We start from the raw sequence: 20,994 nt of genomic DNA, 5'->3' as shown, positions 1-20,994 counted from the left end.
TGATGAGACTAAAATATCTTACATAAAGACCCTGTCTTCCTGGAAGGCCGACTGGACCAAAATCTCCCGTCTTCCCCTGTAGGCCAGAAACAAGTGAAACCTTCGTTAAATGCGATACCTCTCTTGACCTTCAGCTCATTCTCAAAACATTGAACTGGTATTAAAGGTCAAATGCAACGCTGGTAATGGCTGGTGGGTAACCAAGTCAGATTTTCTGATTGTCAAACGCCGGAACTGACCTTTTCTCCCCGTGTTCCTCTTAAGCCCCTACTTCCAGCTTTTCCTCGTTTACCCTTTGTGTGGGAACAAAACACAGATTTGAAGTTAAGTTCAGACTCACATCGCATTTATAATCAGTTCAAATTGCAAGCTACTGCATGTAATCCTACCCTCTTTCCAACATGTCCATTCTTCCCTGGGCTTCCACTTTCAGCGTCATCTCCCTGGAAAGTGATTCAGTGATATATAATGTTAAACACTGAACGCATCTGGATAAATCCTACACACATTTAATTGTTTCTACATGTGCTGAGATCTAAAGTATGATACCCATTTAAAAAAAATATGTATACTAGATCCACACGTACATGGTCATCAGTCTGAAAAGCTGTTATATTTTATAAGAGATTATACTAAAATAGCAAAACATAGCAGATTTACAAGCTCACATTGAAAATAGCTGATGTGACGCATTGGGAGCTTGTTATGGACCACAATGGAAACAAGCCCCCGGGGCTTTTTGCGTTATCCTTTTCGCATAACCTTTAACTGTACTACCTGTACTGTTCCCAAACTGGTTAGTTAAATATTCAATCAAACAATCAAGATCTGCTATTTAAGATGTGTGACACCATTGTACGATAAAGTATCAAATAGAGCAGTGGTTCGCAACCTTTTCAGGCGTGACCCCCCAAAATAATCATATTTAAACTGGGGACCCCCCACCCTGACTAGCACTTGGAATGTAGTAGTTGAGGCATTCCATTTTGATTGACTCGGTTCCACAGATAAATACTGTGAAAATAGCAGATCTACAAGCTCTCAAGTGAGCTTGTAGATCGGCTATTTTAATTTTATTTGCCTCGTTCTGATATAATTTCACAACTTGGCCAATGTTTGACCAGTTTTTATAGTATAGTTTGTTGATTACTTTTGATGCTGTAGTGGTTAAAAAAAAGTATATACTTTAAAAGTTCTTAAATTGTCCTCTCACTGTCATCCGGGGACCCCCCCAAAAAAAACAAATCATGTGGGGACCCGGATCCCGACCCACAGGTTGAGAACCACTGAAATAGGGCATATAATTGGTTAATTTCTAAATGAACAAATGGACAGAGAAGTCCGATGTGACCTTTTGACCTTTCAGCCCTTGTCTTCCAGGTATACCAGGTTCCCCTCCTGGCCCCTGAAAAGAACAGGTAAAGTATGGTGTGTCTTTTGTTTCACAGTGTTCACAACACACTTAATGACAAAAGTCTGGTGTGTGTGTGTGTGTGTGTGTGTGTGTGTGTACAGTCATGCAACACTGACCTGTGGTCCTGGAGGGCCAGGGGTTCCTGTGAGTCCTACCTCACCTGCCAGGCCCTAAATGCAGAGATAGGAACAGTCATAAGCTGAGATAAACAGAGATATGCCTCATGGCATGTTCTACTTAGCCAGAATCAATGTAAAATGTAGGTCATATAGGCAACAGCCTGGATATGTTTGTTAAGGGTGATACCGACAGAAATATAAATTCATATGAACATGTGTTTTATTTTGTAATTCATTTAACAGCATTTTTTTAAATTAATGTATATTATGACGGCCCAATGGCCTAAGGCGGTACAGGGCATCAATAATGTCCAGGGTGCTGATCTTACTTCTAACCCGTCCAGACCTTTAGGTCCTTCGTCACCTGGTAGACCTTCGGGACCCTGGAAACAGAAAGTGGAACTTTAAAAAAATCTATTCAATTTCATCACTTGCCACCATTTTAAAACATGGATAACAAAACTCTATAACCTGCACCTGAGTAAAACACCACTCTACACATGGCATTGTCAACCTAATGTACCCATAAATCATTTAACACAGTCTTATTCGTTCTCACCAGCCCGCCTAGCTCCCCCTTTCCTCCTGTATCTCCCCTGGGACCATCAGTTCCAGAAAAACCCTTTGGACCAGTGTCACCTTCTCGTCCCCTGGCTCCTGCTGACCCCTGGGAAAAGGACAGTTAATTCAACACTTGTACAGTATAGGTCCAGCATTGTAACGGCATGTCTCTTGAATAATCATTGAATCATCATTTATCGTAATCACATTGTTAAACACATTTACAGTACTCCTGGAAACTACCCAGTACAAACACTGAATGACTCAACTAGTGCAAATTGTGAGTGCCTTGTTCAAGGGCACTTTCAATGGTGGTTTCTGAGGGAGGCAAGAGCATTCTTTTTTCACATTCAGGGATTCAAACCAGTGACTTATGTCGTCACAAACTTGTGTCTCTGACCTTCAGGCTCCCACCATCCCTGTTGCTTTGATGATGACATCTTCAATGTACTCATCAGTGTTGCAATGACTGGTATATATATATCGTCGGTGTCCAGGACGAACCAGCTAACCCCATTTTCATCTTTTTTTTTTTTTTTCATAAATCAAATCTATTGAACACCCTTTACGTCTGTGTAAAAAATCTAAACATTTGAACCAATGAAAAGTATTAAAAAGCGCCTCTGACGAAAACTCCCAACTCCATTGGATCCTCAAACTGTCCGTCAAAAAAAAAAAACTCCCCCCTCCCCTCTCCAGCGCTGCCTTTTAACAGCATGAGTAGAGCGCGCTGCGCAGCGAGCCAGGAGGAGGAGCACGACGTAAAGCTCCCCGTAGTCTTTTAAAACTATACAGTGTACCTGTTTATCAAACTTAGCACTGACGCTAATGTTATGAAAACAAGTAATTATATTTCTAAAATCTATTAACTGTTTAATGAGGAGAGCAATATGACAAGAAGAAAGGCGTTTGTAACATTTCTGCCACGCTAGTTCTACTACCTCTTTGCAGAAGTTATTGTAATATTTAAAGTCCTGTTTATTATTGTAGGCCTATATAATAAGTGTCATGAAGCATCAGGGCATTGATTCACACGTTGTTGTGATGCATTGTGAGCTTGGAGATCCATTGTTAGCTTTTGGGAATTTTTACCCTTTTGAAACCTCTCCCTCAGCAGCGAGTGGAGCTATTGTTGTTTGGACAACAACTCCATTTCAGCTTGATTTCTGCTCGTCTGAAACTACTAACTCCACTCGCGCTGGGTAAAGTGTTGATTTACCCGCGATTTGGGTAAAGTGTTGATAATATAATGACACATGCAAGTATCTGACAATATATAAAGTCACTATACCAACTTTGATGAGGCAGTATTGCTTTGTTTTAAAAATATAAGGTTTTCTTCATTTCCTGAAAAACTTATATTTTGTTTTTTTGTTTCCTGAACAATGAGCGTTTTGGAGTTAGCAGGTTCAGGCTGGACAGCAGAGATATATATATATAAGTTTAAAGTGCTCATGTGGCCTAATAGTCGCTTATTTTGGGCTTGTTTTCCTAGACCTGACTGCTTATTTCTCTCACAAATTCTGGCAACACTAGTACTCACCTTTGGTCCAGGTTTTCCCAAGTCACCTTTGAATCCTCTGCTCCCTGCGACCCCCTGCCCACAGAGAGAGTATGTGATAAATCATACATAAATGGACACAAATGAAACAGATTCTGTCAATACATAAATATATATGTTATTTTAATAACTTCTTTCATCATACAATGAGAGTGAATTTAATTACTAGTTGTGGTTTGCTGTGGTTTACCTTAAGACCTGGTTCTCCAGGGATTCCAGTCAAACCATCATGGCCTCCTTCTCCCTGGAGAAAAGACAAGTCTTAGTTACTCATTTACACTGACATGATATCACTGCATTTTATCACAGGATTCCGTTATTGGTGTTGGCTCAAATGGATCCTTATAAAATACATCCTTTTTTCTATTTTCCTCTACTCCCCAATTTAGTCATTGCCAATTCACCCCATGTGTATGCACCCCATGTGTATAGTCACTGCCAACCCCTACTGGATGTAGAAAACCACATCTCCTCCGATACACATAGAGACACCAGCCGCTTCTTTTCACCTGACAGTGAGGACTTTCACTAGCCTCGTAAACCACCCCCCATACGGAAATCCCATTTGCACCTCCTGAAATCAAATGCAAATGCAATTTCCGGAGGGGGGGGGGGGTGGTTTACGAGGCTAGACTTTCACCAAGAGGGCGTATCACGTGTGGAGGAACACGTTATCCCTCCCATCTCTGCACCCTGCTGAACAGGTGCCCCCACCAAACTGTAGGAGTCGCTAGTGCAGTGACAGCACGCTGGGCGAGACCTAGCTGCTACTGAGAGAGTGCCTAACCGGAAGTACCGCCCAAGGAAGTTACGTTGACGCTTTGCAGAGCCGTTTACATTCTCCGTGCATTAAACCTGTGTTGTGATTGGTCTAAAAAGACAGCTTCCAGGGAAAGTCCCGTCCTATAGACACGCTCTGCATTAGGTCGTTACCGTGCTTTTCTCCTCTGACATGAGAAAAGGCTGGGAATGAGGCTAAGTGACAGAACGCACTCACCTGCCGGTTTCCCACATGCAAACACGGCCAAGGCCAAATGTGTGTTTTTGGAGCATGTGGCCAAGCCGGAGGCACCATGGTGGAATACAATTTGAGTCTACACAGTGGTTGGCAGGAAATTTATCCCTGCACCATCCAGGCGCCCCCTCCCTATGCCATACATAAACTAAACTGTAGCGCACACTGTATGGTGCAGGTACAGTGACACTTCAAAACGATAGACTACATATCACTCTACATACAAGATAACAAAAAGTCAAGTTTTATGGAATTGAGAAAATCTGCCATATTTTGTATGTATGTAATTCTGAAAGACTATCATGAAAGTGGAATATGTTTTATTGCCGCTAGTGTCACGAAACATGCTCTACAATAACTATTAAAAAGGAGCATTCAATGATGAGTAAAATCATAACAGATCCCCTAAAACCATTTCTGTGATAGCAGTGCTATGCAGAATATAGTCTCACTGAAATGATTTACCTTCTGTCCTGGTTTCCCATTAATCCCTAGCATCCCAAAAAGGCCTGGAAACCCCTGGGGAAAAAGACAGAAGTTCAAAGCCATACATTTATGAGATTTTTTTTTTATCCCAGAGGCGTATTCTGGTAATTACAGTAGCCAGCAACAGAAACAACAGAGAGATGAATAATATTCAACTCTCATGATTGATGAATACGGAATAGAATTTGTAATAGTGCAATATTTATATACATTCAACAGCAAATTCTTACCCGTAGTCCCATCAAACCTGATGGTCCAACTTTCCCCCTCAAGCCCCCTTGGCCCTGTGGAAATAATCAGAGCTTAAGTCACTCAGTAGAATACTGTAGGGGTGAGAAGAAGACGCATTATGGGTAACTAACTCACCATCAGTCCAGCATAACCCTTCTCTCCGTTTGAACCTCTTTGTCCTTGTTTGCCCTGTAATCCAGGGGGGCCCTCAAACCCCGAAACTCCAAGATTTCCTACATCTCCCTTGAAATCAGATTAGTAAACGTTAAAAATGTGTGGATATTAGTACGAAATGATGCCCCAAAGGCGTAGCACAAGTAATACAAATCATGTGGACCAAGGGGCAACATAACACACCCACCAATGGAAATGTGCCCTGTACCCAACCCTAACTACCTTAAAGCTGTACTATGTAACTATGTTCTACCCAGGATTTGGACCCGGGTCTCCTGCACAAGTGCTGACTTTTTTACCACTGAGCTAATAGAGCATGCCTGCTTGCTCGGGGGCAAAATTTAATTTAGGTCAAAATCTGTGTCAAACCAGAAACAGGATTGTGTCAAAGGTCATGTCAAACCTAGACATCTACATGTCTCAATTAAAGAGCAGAGATAGAGCAAATACAACCATACAGATTGGACAAAATGACAAGCAAATTACATGATAGAGCTTTAAGTTGATGATTGACAATATATATATTTTGTTTTAACCTTTTGTCCTTTAGGGCCTAGATCCCCCACAACGCCTGGTTCTCCCTCTTCTCCCTATGATAGAAAAGAAGGAAACATGTCATCATCACCCAGCAGACATCCAGTCATTAAACAGCGGCTCTGTAGGTACAGTAAGACGGCTGACCTCTTTACCGCTTGGCCCAGGCTTTCCCTGCGTCCCCTGGGAGCCCTGTGACCCTGCTTCTCCTTTTGGCCCCTCAGTCCCCTGCCGTCCCTGAAGGCCTCGTGCTCCCTGTCTTACCAGGAAGGAGATGTGATCCAGTCAGTTATTTCTCTGTGAGTTAAATGTGCATGTTTGCGGGCGGTTTTCTGTCATCTTTAATCTATTCCCTTGCCATGCATGTATGTGTTCTGTGCTCACATCCTCCTAATACTGTACGATCCATTTTGCTAGTATGAAACCTACTGTATTTTGTAGTAACGTTACCTTTTTAATGAGTTAATAAAGTAGTTTGACCTCGTACCTAGTAATACAAAAAAAATTATCTGGCTGGCTAATATAGATCAATGTATACTGTCCCTGTAATAACAACCACAGACCTGGTTGCCTTTTGCTCCAGTATTCCCTTCTTCTCCAGATGGTCCAGGAGCACCCTAGATACCACACACAGGAACCATAAACGATGAGTTTAAGTGACTGATTTAAATAGAGCAGGTCACGGTCGGGCAGAAACTTGTATCTCCATATTTCATATTCTTTGCTTTTTTCATAAATTAATGACCTATTTTATACTTTGTCATATGACAGCATTGCACAAAAGTAGCGTGAATAGCCCATCTACAAGCTTATACTGTAGATTGGCTATTTTTAGCTATTTTTTAAAGTCTTCGCGTATAATGAATGACATGTCAAAATAGGGATTAGGGACGTCAGGTTTTAAAGTATTAAGTGTGTCTGTGGGTTTTATGGAAATTTAACCAATGAAAAGTATTAACAAGAAGTAGGTCGGGAGAGGCTTATTGTCGGTATCAGCCGATATCGCGGGAGTTTGTCCCCATTACGATGCGCTAGACCCCTGGGAGATGGATTGCTGAGGTGGACAAGTTATTTCTTCAGTTTCCTGAAAAGTGACAGTGGACAATACAAGGTTCCCGTCCGACAGTGACGATATGCTGATATGAATCACAAATTGGAGTAAAAAAAACACTGTAATTGCCATGTACAATAATTTGTCAGTGTTGTCACCAAAGCTTTAACAAACCTGCTGTCCATCCAGTCCTGGTGGACCAGCGTCACCTGCAGGCCCATGTGTGCCCTACAAAAGAAGAATACTCCTCAATGACAAACATGGTTTGAATACAGCAGCTCTCAATCTCAACAACAGGAACCTAGCATCCCTATTCTGGGGCAAATGTTCAGAAAAGAGTCTACAAACTCTACAAACTCAAAAGCGTTGCATTGCTGCGACGCCTTGTGAGCTTGTAGATCAGCTATTTTCAGTGAAGTGTAGAGGGAAATGCTAGCGGACTTAGCATAGAGCCCTGGGGGAGTACATAGGGTTAGTGGCTGTATGTATCACTCAGACACAATCATGTGTTACCTGCTGTCCCTTTTCACCATTGTGACCCATCAATCCATTTTGCCCAGTTGGGCCCTGATGAAGAAAACACTAGCATTATACACAGACACTTAAATTATTATTATTCATTTCTAAACTATAATCAATGTGCACGCTTTACCAAATTTAAAACTGTACATTAGTTAATATTTGATTTAGATTATGGTGAAACAGAGAGAAAGGTGAAAAGTACCCACTCACTGGAAACCCAATTGGTCCGACGGGGCCTGTTGGCCCCGGAGGCCCCTGGCTCCCTGGGGGGCCAGGATTTCCCAAGCCACCGTCTGGACCTGGCTGGCCTGTAGGGCCCTGGAACCATTCATACAATAAACTAAAGACACCATACAGGGCACACCTTACAGTAGAAAACAGCATTTCGCTCCAAATCCCATTTTTATCCTCTATTAAACTCAGCCAAGATCTCTACTGAAGTTATTAGCTTATTAAAGACCGTTGCTCTTTAAAGTGAATAATCTACATATTGGTGTAATTTAAGTGATGCTTGTCCTGTAAAATGCTTTGCCAACATGGATTTACAGCACTTTAAAATGAAACCTATGCATTTTATACATAGAACCCATGTCCTGCCAGAGGTAATAAAGAATATTAAATGTTTTTATTTCTTACAAGGGGTCCCCGAACACCTTTAGGTCCAATCTCTCCTTGACGTCCCTGAGATGAAATGAGAGAAGATAATAATGTGAAACTGGACTAGCTCTGGTCCAGAGCTAGAGGTTAGAGGGAGTTCTCCTTCTAACGCTACGGACAAGAGCTAGACTCCTTCTAACAGCTCTGTGGTTAATGCCTCATTTATCATCAACCTCTTGTTGACTTCTTCACTGATCACTTTCTCACCTGAGGTCCTGGAGGCCCCCTCTCACCAGGGGAGCCTGGCAAACCCTGTGAATAATAATTATCATCATCATCATCATCTGTTACAATGGTAAAAAGTCTGTTACGAACGGCAACAACAAAACAATGTTCCTGCCCAGATAGGCCAGATCTTTTGTCTTGTTTTGAAGTCATTTCTGCACAGTACACAGTGTATAGCATGGCATGACAGATGGGAAAGGGAGAAATATTCAACTCAGAAATATTCAACGCAAATACTCACTGGAGGCCCAATCTTTCCTCGCAGACCAGGAGATCCTCTGATACCAGCTCCCCCCTTCAAGCAGACAGACAGACAGACAGACAGACAGAAAATAGAAATTAATTCAATTTGAAATAAAATGCACTCATAACCAGAATATACCCAGTAGTCATACAAGAAACAGTAAGGGCCCTATCTTGCATGCCGCCTTACCCCTTATCGTTCAACTAGCCGATCTACATTGAGCTTGTAGATTGGCTATTTGAACTATTTTAAAATGTTCTTCAAAATAGTAAAAAAAAGACAAAAACGTTTCGGGATATGGGGTAAGGTGGCATGCAAGATAAGGCCCTAAGAGCTTAATCCTTTGCGTGTCCTTGAGAGACAGATACAGTAGATTGGCTTTACTCTGTCATGTGTGAGGTGCACTAGCTTAGCATTTTGCATGGGAGAAAACACTCAACATCTGTATGAAGGAAACAGTTCTACAGTACCATCTACTCCTGCTTCACGACTGACTGAACCATGCCACCATCTACTCCTGCTTCACGACTGACTGAACCATGCCACCATCTACTCCTGCTTCACGACTGACTGAACCATGCCACCATCTACTCCTGCTTCATGGCTGACTGAACCATGCCACCATATCTAATCATGCTGCACGGCTGACTGAACCATGCCACCATCTACTTCTGCTGCACGGCTGACTGAACCATGCCACCATCTACTCCTGCTGCACGGCTGACTGAACCATGCCACCGCTCTCTGGATTAAAATTTATATTCTGGCAGAGCTATATCGAACAAAATAGGGCTTATATAAAACGATAGTTCCCACCCCTGTGAAAGCAAAACACTGTGAAAGCAGTGTAGATGTTGGTTGAGTGCAAAGATTTGCATGTCAAAGTTGAACTGTATGTGAAGGAATTGTGGCTTCATTCGACTAAATTGAATTATCGCTGTGATTAATGCTGGTATGACCAGGCCTCACGCAATAAGGGATCCAGTGGTGTAAAGTAACTTAGTACTGTACGTAAAATGTTGAGGTATTTTTACTTTACTGGAGTATTTCCAATTTTCTGTACTTTTACTGCCACGATGCGACACATTGTGAGCTTGTAGATCTGCTATTTTAAAAAGATTTTTATATATTTTATAAATTTAAAAGTTATGAAATGGGACATTCTGCATAATGACTACTTTCCACTTTTGGTAGTTTAAGTGCAATTTTATACCAATACATTTTGAATTCCGGACTTTTACTTGTAACTTTTACTTAAGTAAAAAGGGATCATGCCTTACCCTCTGCCCCATATGACCTGGCCTCCCGGTCAGGCCCAGTGCTCCAGGGTAACCCTGTGGAGGAGTTGACATTTCACATGTTAACAATTCATCCTGGTTGAACAGAAGGATTAGCACTTCTTTCAACCTGCCTGGAGCACCAGACGGGTAGGTTTAGCAAAAATTACCAATTCTATCTCGTCTGAAAGAAAAGTACTAAATTGGCTGTAATTTTGCACATTTTATGGCAAGATTCAGAAAAAAAACGTCATAAAATGTTTTATCAATTATTTGTTGTACTACTTAAACATTTTAATGCAGTAAATACACTAAAGCTTATAGTATAATTTCTTTGATTGAGATGAACTCTTAACAGACCCTGGTAAGAAAGTAGCATTTTGGCAAAAATGAAAGTGGTAACCACACAATATACAACAATGTACAGTACAAGAAGGTCACTTACATACATGCCCACTGGCCCCTGAGGGCCAACCACACCTGCTTTCCCAGTGAGACCCTTCAATGGAGAAGTTAAGAGAAGTGATTAATATTCAATATAAAACTGATGCTGCATGTGTGTCAATAAAGTATGTGTACCTGAACTGAATATGATTTAGGGGTTAAAAAACAAGTTTGGTGATTGACACCTGTACTCTTTCCTGGTTGTACAGCCTGAATCTGCAGTAGTCTAGTATCCATAAGAGGGGATAGAACCACATTTTCTCATAGTAATTCTCATTTAATTCAATGGATGGCTCATTTTGTTTTTACGGCGTGGCTCTGTAAGACACTACAAATGGGTCTGTCTGTCTGTCTGTCTGTCTGTCTGTCTGTCTGTCTGTCTGTCTGTCTGTCTGTCTGTCTGTCTGTCTGTGTCTACCCAGGTGTCATGTTTCCATCACTGCCGATTGGAGCTGGAGTCAATAAATACTTGTGAATAGTGCAGCAGAGTCATTTGTTTCGGGAATGAATGCCAATTGTAACCTTTCCACTAAAGACAAAAGCCAGACGTTTAGTGTGTGTTAGTGGGTATTTGTCCAGTGGTAAGGGTACTTAAGATGCTTAAAAAAGGTGTCTGAATACCATACCAACAGGGTTCAAATCTACTTACCCTCTCACCAGGTGGTCCAGTGATTCCATCTTTGCCTGGCTTTCCTAGTGGGCCCTATTGGAGACAAAAACAAATGAAGTCAATATGCATACTTAAGAATAAGAATTGAATTAAACTAACAAGATGACAAATTGGATTACTGTCATCCTAAAAATGTAAAAACCTACAGTACCTGAGCACCCAGGGGTCCTCTCTGCCCGGGACCACCACCCACACCAGGATGTCCCTAAATGTCAACATACAAATACACATAAACTTGACTTCATATTTTAGGTACAGTAGATTAGATCAGTGGTTCTCAAACATTTTCATGTCAAGGCCACGGACCCCCAATTGAAACAATTTTATGCCAGGGAGGGCAGGGACCTCAATAAGATAAGATCTGTCTACTTCTGTCAACACTATTCAAAAATGGCTGATCTACAAGCATCGCAACGTGTCATGAGATTGTAGAGAGGCTATTTTCAAACAGCTGAAAAATAAAATAGGATTTAAGTGTTTAAACTGTTCCTCATTTTCTCAAGAACAACCACTTTGAGAACCACCCAAATAGATTCATAGAAAGATGTTTCATAGAAGCAGTCATTTCAGGATTCCCTCATAACTTTTCACCACAATTCCAATATCTTTTATTGAGCTGAGAGAGTACCAGTAGGTCATTTGTTTTGGTAGCCATTCAATGTTGAGCACACTGGAATAAGACAATTACTGTGAAAGTAAAAAAGAAAAAAAACGAAGAAAAGAAAATGCACAGCATTTGACACGCAGCGTGTTACTGTAGAGTGACCTTGTTTGTACCAGAATACGAGAGTTGTGCCAAAAGCCCGGGAGCCGAGCACATTTATGGGGTCACGTACACATACGGGTTGATTGTTCTTCAGACAGAAATGAGAGATCATTTTGGCTGCTGAATGTCACAGACACCAGAGAATGCAGAGCAAATCAAACCGGTTTGATTAAGTCTTAATTTTAGCGGCCGATAACGCCGCTCTGACAGTCATTGAGGGTGTCACACGAAACAACAGAAGGTCAGATGCAGACCAGAGAGAGAGGGAGAGAGAGAGAGATAGACAGACAGAGACAGACAGACAGAGAGACAGAGAGATCTTTGGTCAACAGGACATTTGCTAAAAGCCCCAGCAGAGAGAGTGGGAAATGCTTCTTACCTCATAAACATTTTAATGGTGACCTATTATGCCTTGTTTGACATTTACAAGCTCATATAAAAAGGAGTGTGGCAATGCTGCCCACCCTCATTGTCATCCACAGGCAAAATGTTACACACAGGGCCAATCAACCTGCCACTGAACAGACACTGACCTTCTTGATTTATTAGAATGGTTTATGTGCATGACATAAATGTATAATGTATGTCCTTATACGCTGTTTGTTTTGTTTTGCTTGTTAGGGTCTTTTTTAAGGAAGAAATTAATGACCTTATTCTGCTTTTTGATTTTTATTATTAAACCTACTTAGCCAGGAGATCACCTTGATGTCATATATTAGTTTTTCAAGCATAACCTGGCCAAGGAATGGCAGCATCAAAGAACAAGATTCAGACAACATGTGTTAAAATGTGCTAAAAGAATACATACAACAGTGCAATAATTGAAAAGTGTATATTAGGCTTGGTTATGTAAAGCAGAAACAGATCCCAACTAGAGGTCTCCGCCAGGTCAGGTAGGTTATTATGGCCTCCTGGTGGCGCTACAATAGGCTAATGTCAAAAGGGTGCCATTTCTTCTTAGGCCTTGCACGGCAATCGGACACTGCATTCATGATTTGAGGCATTTTGTTCATGTTTTGCTAAATTAGACCTGCTGGTGGCGCTATAACAGGCCAATGTTAAAAGGTAGCATTTGTTCCTCAACATAGTGTGAATGTGCGCGCAAAGTTTGACCGCAATCGGGCGCTGCATTCATGATGTGCGGTAGTGATGAGCGGGCCGACCCGTAACCCGCGGGTCCCACGGGTCAACCCGCGGTGCGGGTGGTCGAGTCAGGATTTCAGAGGCAATTATGCAGGCTGCGGGTGAGCGGGTCAGCCGCTCTCAAAAAAAAAAAAAAAAAAAAAAACTGTTTTGAACAACATGCTTGTTTATTTAGCCCATGACAATGTTGTGCTACTGTAGACATTTAAAGCGACTTTGGGTACTTAAAAGAGCGCTATATAAATCTGAGCTATTATGATGATGATCATCTTTTTTTTTCCACCGTGGGTCGCGGGGCGGGTTGAGCCATAGATTTATATATGGGTTCGCGGGGCGGGTTGAGGCGGGAGTGGGAATGTACGTGCAAAGTTTCACGGAAATTGAATGCTGTGTTCATAATTTGAGGCATTTTGTTCAAAACGGAGCAGTCCTGCAAACTTTGGAAGCCATTTTTAGCCAATCAGGATGGACCATGAAAAATCTGAAAGACCGATTTCGTTAAATGACTATAGAGATACTGTGTACTGATTTGCGTGATGTTTGGACAAAATATGTAGGAGTACTGTGAAAAAATGTGTTTTGCAAAAAGCGGCCTCCTGGTGGCGCTATAACAGGGCCATATGAAAAAATTGTGGCAGAGGTTCTGAATTGGCATCCAGGGAGTGTGTGTGCACAGTTTCGCTGCGATCAAGCCAACGGTGCGGGAGATTAGCTGTCCACAGACGGACGGACGGACGGACGGACGGACAGACAGACAGACGGACGGACGGACGGACGGACGGACGGACGGACAGACAGGGGGTAAAACATACTCTCTCGCCATGCCTTTCGGCCTGGCGGAGACAATGATGTCATCCTAAAAGCCAAGCAGTTTTAGGTTTAGCTTGCTCTGCAGAGCAAACAGTCCAAACAGAATGAGCATTATTTATTTGCCTAATTGTCTCCGCCAGGCCGATAGGCATGGCGAGAGAGTATGTTTTGCCCCCCGTCCGTCTGTCCGTCCGTGTGTGTGTGTGTCCGTCCTTCTGTCTGTGACCAGCTAATCTCCGCCACCGTTGGCCTGGTCGCTGTGAAACTGCGCACACACACTCCCTGGATACCACAGAAGAACCTCTGCCCCACATTTTTCAGATCAGCCTGTCAGATCCGCCACCATGAGGCAGACTTTTGCTAAACATATTTTTTGCTATTACTCCTACAGATTTTGTCCAAAAACCACGCAAATCGGTACACAGTATCTCTATAGCCATGTGATCAACACGGATCTGTCTGATTTTCCATATTCCATCATGATTGGCTAAAATTGGCTTCCAAATTTACAGGATTGGTACATTTTGAACAAAATGCCTCAAATCATGAACGCAGCATGTGATTTCCGTGAAATTTTCCACAGAGATTCTCACTTGGCCCAGGAAGAAATGCCACTTGAAACGTTCACATCAGCCTCATGGTGGCGCTATAACAGGCCGATTCACGTTTTTAGCTATAACTGCACCAATCTGTGTGAAACTTTGCACGCACACTCCCTAGAGGCCAAGGAAAAACCTTTGCCCTGCATTTTTCACATATACCTTTTAGAGCGCCACCAGGAGGCTGAGTTTTGTAATACAATTTGTTTTGCTCTTACTCCTTCAGATTCTGTCCAAAAATCACGCAAATCGGTATACAGTATCTCTATAGTCATGTTTTCAAGATGGATGTGTCCGATATTTCATATTCCATCCGACTTGGCTAACATTGCCTTCCAAAGTTTGCAGGATCGGTCCCTTGTGAACAAAATTCCTCAAATCATGAACGCAGTGTGCGATTTCCGTACATTCCCACTAGGCCGAGGAAGAAATGCCACCCTTTTCACCTTGGCCTGTTATAGCGCCACCAGCAGGTCTAATTTAGCAAACCACATTTTTGGAACAAAATGTCTCAAATCATGAATGCAGTGCCCGATTGTCGTGCAAGGCCTAAGAAGAAATGGCACCCTTTTCACATTGGCCTATTATAGCGCCACCAGGAGGCCACAATAATCTACCTGACCTGGCGGAGACTTGTGCTCCGAGGAGCACTTTTTCTAGTTCAACTTCAACTTATTGAGAATAGACTGAAAAACCAAGTCCCCTGAGAAATGTACTGTAGGCACACAAATAGGATGGAAACAAGCCAAGTGTGTACTTGTAAATGAAAGTGCACCAATGACTATAGTGGCAAATACACGATGTTTGGCAGAAAGCACCCTCAAACAGTTCCAGTTCTCTGACGGAACACACACACACACACACACACACACAGCGCTGACGGGTCGGTTCCTCATTTATATAAATTTGCATTCTGCGTGGGTGTGCATAAGAATAAACATCCAGCCCAGCCCGTACATGCCAAGTATAAACATCCAACACATGGTCTCTCAGTGCTGGATAGAGAGTAGCCTAAAAAGACAGCAGTGAATGTATTAATGAAGTAACACAACACTGAACTAGAAAAGTGTGCTAGTTCTCCACCAGGCTGGGTTGCCTCGCCAGAACTGAGTCAGTCGTGGGTTACAGGCAAGGAAGCTGAGGGGGTAGAATTTCTACAATATACAGTGCAACTTTACACATTTGTTGCACTCCTATGGGCAGTAGTGAAAGTGCTTTTGGAGGTGCGCTATAGAGGCCCCTCAACATGTGAGGGGCCTCTCTAGTACTTCCACCCCACGCTCGTTCTCCTACGTGAAAACTGCTTGTTCCCCTACGTGAAACCTTGACATTGACCAACAGCTGCAATTCAACACTGTGAATCACTTCCACGAGGTCCGACTACCGCCACAAACACATACATACCTAGAAGATGACCCCTAATGCACAGGACCCACACTGTTATTGGCTGACCATTGGGCTAATGAATTTGTAGCTTTAGTCTACCAAGTATGGACCAATGAGTGGAGGACCAGTCCACTTTTGCATGGCACTAAGTGGACTAAGTGGATGAGTGAGTGCTTTACAGGCAATGATAAATATGTCATATAATGTTACTCTACAGTCAATCTTATTGGTTAAAGGTTACTCACTCTGTCTCCTTTTGGTCCGGGGCTGCCACCTGAACCAGGACCACCCTGCACATTAAACAAACAACATATATAATATAGCATTATCATCGTATTAACATTCTAAAACACATTACACCAGAGAAAACACATAAATGAGAATTATTGTGGTATAGGTAAGTAAAATATGTGTAGTACAATGGAAAAGTATGAGTCATAAAATGGGAACCTGTGTACCAGGCTTTCCTTCTGCTCCCTCAATCCCAACATGTCCCCTAAAACCCTGCAATAACAGACAAACACACAAACATCAACATGTCCCCTAAAACCCTGCAAAAACACACAAACATCAACATGTCACCTAAAGCCCTGCAATAACACAAAAACACATTCAATGGCAATACACCACATACTACAGTATGAAAATGATGGCTCATAAATATCACATAAATAAGGGGTTTCATCATCAGGACTGAACATTCTTCCATGATAGTTGTGCCTTGTTATTTCCTTTGTGCCATCATCATACTGAAATGTCATAATATGAAACATAAAAAATAAATAAAAAATTCTAGAGTGGACCTTTATAGGAATCCTGCACATACAGTAGTACATCAAATACATTGTCAACCATCAACCTCATAAAGCACTATGTGATTCACATTCTTTCATAGTGATTGTCTGAGGGCTTTTTGTGTAATTTCTTACCGGCATTCCAGGTGAACCAAACATCCCAGTAAGTCCAGTGCGACCCTGGAAATAGACATAAGAAGCCAGCAAACGAACTGTTTAAACGTTTTGTTTAAAAACGAGACATCATCCATTTGAAAAAGATGTGACATAATGCTCTCACAAAATGTTTTAAATGTTCAAATTAATTAATGAAACTTGACCTTGTGTATGTATTGTAACAACATTACAAAAAAATACAACAATACACCGTTTACACCAGACTAAATAGACTTAACAGACTTAACGATTCTGGTCCAAAACAGATAAAGCATTTCATAAATCTATTGTATGATGAAGTTACCCTGGGTCCTTTGGATCCTGCCTTCCCAGGAGCACCCAGAGCACCCCTATTGCCCTTCAACATAAACAAAAGCCAAGAGTTAACGAAGATTATGAGCATGCGAGAAAGATATCAAATGTTATGCATGAGTAGTAGATTGCATAAAAATGTCTCCAGTGGTATAACTTGTTTTTCTGAATTAGCTGATAAGCAATTTTCCCCTCATAAAGCACAGTATGGTTTCTAAATCTCTGCGAGAAGCCTATAATAATCTATGGCTGTTAATGGAGCCAGCTGTGCCAGTCGTTTCTTTTTATGACTCATGATGCTTGCTTTGTGTTTTGTATTTTGCAGCACTTTGTAACTTCATGAAGTGGCAAATTATTATTATCCTTCTTTAGCAAAGATCATCATAAGTATGAGGACTTGTAAATCCTCCATAAAGTGAGCAGACTGTGTTGGCTTGGCAGATGAACATGGGTGCATGGTCTGTTATCAGGGTCAAGCATGTGTGAACGATAATAGCTCTGGTTTATTGTTAATCACTTGACCAGACAGGAATAAACTCTGACCTTTGGCCCCTCCTTCCCCACTCCTCCCTGGAGGCCCGCCTCACCATCTTCACCCTGGAAAAGGACAAATTGCAGAGAAACTAATATATGAAAAAACGTACCAAAAAAAATCCAACAATTCAGCCATGAACTACGCAACATGGTGGTTGGCCATACTTTGTCGTATGATGGTGTCACATATGGGGAAAATAGCCAATGTAGAGTTTCTATAATGACATGCCCAAATAGGGATGCCAGGTTTAAAGTGGTTAAGGCCCAATATTGGCATATTGGTGAGAAACTGTCATGGTTATGTTTTTTTGGCCCCTAAAAGTACAGCGAGTCGTCCAATCTCACATTCATATTCAGAAAAAAGTGTCAAGAGTTGCAGTTTCAAGAAAGGGGTAAAGAATAGAGAAAGAGAGCAACATTCCCTGTTCACAGTCAACGACTTCGCAGGAGCTGAGGACGCTTATTGCTATGGATACCATAACCAACGTTGTTGTTCATAATTGAACAAACGTGTCACGGAGGCCCCTATGGAGTGATAACTTCCTCCACTGTGTTTGACATGGAGTCACAGCGTTGCTATGTATGTAAATGTTATGTTCTATCTGTACCTTTATGTCTATGACTCAACTAGTTGAGAGAACAATAAGGGCATTAGTACGTCGTTATATAATCTGTACCTGTTTTCCTTGTGGCCCGGGTTGTCCTCTGACCCCTAGGAGACCGATAAGGCCTTGCTCACCCCTGTACCCTTGACGACCCATAATTCCTGGAGCACCCTGTAGGCCCTGAGGAGAGAATAGAAACACCATCATTTTATGCAAAATACAATGATTAATTAATGAATTTGTTGTTTTTATACATTATGAATGTTTTAATTAATACATAATGGTAAAATTTCATACAAAGGTTACCGCACCTCGAGCTTAGTGCTGTAGAATAAAATGCATTTCAGAAAGATGTTTGCAGTGGTGTAAAGTAACTAAGTACATGTACTCAAGTACTGTGTATGCACTTTTGAGGAATATTTACTTTACTGGAGTGTTTCCAATGTTCAATACTTTTACTTCTACTCCACTACATTTCAGAGGAAAATATTGAACCTTTACTCCACAACAACTATTTGAAAACTTTAATTATTTTGTAGATTTGGATTATTACTACATTTAAACTTTGGCTATTTGAAAATAGACGATCTACAAGCTCACAATCCGCCACTTTGTGACATGTTGTGAGCTTGTAGATCTGCTATTTACAAAGCATTTTTATACATTTGGAAACGTGTGAAATGGAACATTCTGCATAATTTTTACTTTTACTTTCAGTACTTAAGTATATTTTAATGTGAACACTTTAACAGAGTATTTCTGCATTGTGGTATTTGTACTTTTACTTAAGTACAAAATGTGAGTGCTTCTACCACCAGTGGCTGTTTGTTATTTAGTCGTTACAAAGAACTGTATTAATATTCCTACCCCGTCCCCTTTGGGTCCAGTGTCGCCTCGGTCCCCATCCAGTCCTCTGGGACCCTAGACATTGAAACATTGAAAATCCACATCAGACAATCATGATAACAAAAGTCTCACTGTGATGTTTTACACACTCTAAACATAACTTGAAAGCAAAGAGTTCAAATGTCAAGAATGTCGCACCATGAGCAACCTCTTATATCGTTTCTACAAAGAAATACTAACAATGGGGTGCATTCCAAATACATCCTGCGGGTTCATGTCTGGTTCAAGACCTATGTTGCATTAATGCCCTTTCTCTACCCTCTCTTCACTGTCTGCACTGAGTATTTACAGTAACAAAGCAGCATTACCTTAAAACAATCCTTTAAAAAAGAAACATTTCAGAATGAAGGCTGTATCATTAAAAATATAATGTACAACTTACCGTGTCTGCTCGAAACCCTTTTAGGCCAGGCATTCCATTCATTCCCTGAAACACAGATTTGGTGAGAGAATGAAGAGAGACTTGAAATAACAACATGTTTCTCTCATGACATTAAAGGAGGACTGATTACAGTATATACAGTATAACTCAATGGATAATTCAAAGCATAACTAGACATCAATTGGTCATTTGGTAGAAAGATCGCTTATTGTTCACTGTTAGTAGTAGGTAAAATGGGGACACCTGGTGGACTCAACAGTGGACATTCTTTTATGTCAACAGGGAAGAATCCATCAAATCCGGTTGTTACTTTCATCCTTATGGACATCACATCACACAAAACCAGAGGTTTGTAAATGCAATGGAAACAGCGTCTGGCAGCATCAAGTCAACTTAATGAGTGGAACAGTCAATAATATGAGCCATATGGAGAAAAATCTTTAGATACTCTTTATTGCTCCACAGTGGCAATAATTCAAACAACAAAGCAGCCACTGGGACCTTTAATTTACATGATTCAGATACTCAAACGGCTCTGTGCTGAAAGCAGGTTCACTTGAAGGGCATCTGATGTGATTTAGAATTTTCTGTTGTGATCCTAAAAGCTCTCCTCTGTTAAAAGGTGGTGACTGGTGGTCATGCAGTTGAATTACAAATCTGCAAGCAAGTGAGAGCTCGGAGAACAAGATGACACTAAGGTAGTGTCACTTGATCTGTGCTCAAGTTTAATAAACACACACGCACAGAGAATATATACAGTACCTTTGCACAAGTCACATTAGTGAGTAACTGATCCATAAGTAGACAAGATAAGATAGGAATAGGATTAGATAGAAAACATGATGGTCTCTCAAGCAGATGACAGTTGTACATCAACATTGACATAATTTATACTAGGGCATACAGTATCCCGATAAAGAGGAAGAGCACCTGGCATCAGAAACATATCTATATGCTAATGGCCTGATTATATTTTGCGTAGCCATGTAAAACGAGGGTCTGCAGACAGCGGACTCGCAAATAGTTCTGATTATACTGCAATTTGGTATCTGCAGATGCACACGCTTTCAAGAGCAACACATGCTGCACCCAAAACAAGCAGATGACCTTCTTCCAGACAACTGAAGGAATTGTGACATGGCAAGAAGCCATTGTGAGAAGCAATGTACTGTCCTAGGATGCTCTATCTTGAGTCAATGTTTTCTGTGCATTCCTGTTATACTCGGAAGACTTAGGCTAAGATGCTAATGCACTCTTAAGCAAAGCTTTGAGAAGTCTTTTTTTATTCAGGTGTTTATTCTGTTCTGCTTGTATACCATTTAAAAAACCTGCCAACTAACATCAATTCAAGTTTAAGTTTAATATAATACAGCGGGTAGCGACTGATCTCCTCACTCAACCTCTGCTCAAACAAAG

At 41.4% G+C, this 20,994-nt stretch overlaps 1 protein-coding gene across 1 annotated transcript in view; it reads right to left on the bottom strand.

Moving 5' to 3' along the window:
- The window catches only part of LOC308088919 (uncharacterized protein), a gene marked incomplete at its 3' end in the record, with an annotated part of 79,797 nt that overhangs the window by 282 nt on the left and 58,521 nt on the right, over window positions 1-20,994 (bottom strand). Inside the window, exons 23-55 of the mRNA XM_080433502.1 lie at window positions 19,579-19,623; window positions 19,158-19,211; window positions 18,363-18,470; window positions 17,695-17,748; window positions 17,144-17,197; window positions 16,819-16,863; window positions 16,340-16,393; window positions 16,135-16,179; window positions 11,337-11,390; window positions 11,165-11,218; window positions 10,517-10,570; window positions 10,075-10,128; window positions 8,792-8,845; window positions 8,533-8,577; window positions 8,305-8,349; window positions 7,879-7,986; window positions 7,660-7,713; window positions 7,321-7,374; window positions 6,659-6,712; window positions 6,243-6,350; window positions 6,098-6,151; window positions 5,523-5,630; window positions 5,387-5,440; window positions 5,136-5,189; window positions 3,846-3,899; window positions 3,638-3,691; window positions 2,093-2,200; window positions 1,863-1,916; window positions 1,531-1,584; window positions 1,352-1,405; window positions 390-443; window positions 240-293; window positions 23-76 (exon numbers count right to left, since the gene is read on the bottom strand). Of these exons, the coding sequence (XP_080289628.1) occupies window positions 23-76; window positions 240-293; window positions 390-443; window positions 1,352-1,405; window positions 1,531-1,584; window positions 1,863-1,916; window positions 2,093-2,200; window positions 3,638-3,691; window positions 3,846-3,899; window positions 5,136-5,189; window positions 5,387-5,440; window positions 5,523-5,630; window positions 6,098-6,151; window positions 6,243-6,350; window positions 6,659-6,712; window positions 7,321-7,374; window positions 7,660-7,713; window positions 7,879-7,986; window positions 8,305-8,349; window positions 8,533-8,577; window positions 8,792-8,845; window positions 10,075-10,128; window positions 10,517-10,570; window positions 11,165-11,218; window positions 11,337-11,390; window positions 16,135-16,179; window positions 16,340-16,393; window positions 16,819-16,863; window positions 17,144-17,197; window positions 17,695-17,748; window positions 18,363-18,470; window positions 19,158-19,211; window positions 19,579-19,623 (2,007 nt within the window). The remainder of the gene's footprint in view (window positions 1-22; window positions 77-239; window positions 294-389; window positions 444-1,351; window positions 1,406-1,530; window positions 1,585-1,862; window positions 1,917-2,092; window positions 2,201-3,637; window positions 3,692-3,845; window positions 3,900-5,135; window positions 5,190-5,386; window positions 5,441-5,522; window positions 5,631-6,097; window positions 6,152-6,242; window positions 6,351-6,658; window positions 6,713-7,320; window positions 7,375-7,659; window positions 7,714-7,878; window positions 7,987-8,304; window positions 8,350-8,532; window positions 8,578-8,791; window positions 8,846-10,074; window positions 10,129-10,516; window positions 10,571-11,164; window positions 11,219-11,336; window positions 11,391-16,134; window positions 16,180-16,339; window positions 16,394-16,818; window positions 16,864-17,143; window positions 17,198-17,694; window positions 17,749-18,362; window positions 18,471-19,157; window positions 19,212-19,578; window positions 19,624-20,994) is intronic.

The sequence above is a fragment of the Gymnoscopelus braueri genome (genome assembly GCF_963280865.1).
Source record: "Gymnoscopelus braueri genome assembly, chromosome: 7".
Lineage (NCBI taxonomy): Eukaryota > Metazoa > Chordata > Actinopteri > Myctophiformes > Myctophidae > Gymnoscopelus > Gymnoscopelus braueri.
Note: the sequence above shows the minus strand (reverse complement) of the source record. Positions and strands in the feature narration are given on the sequence as shown.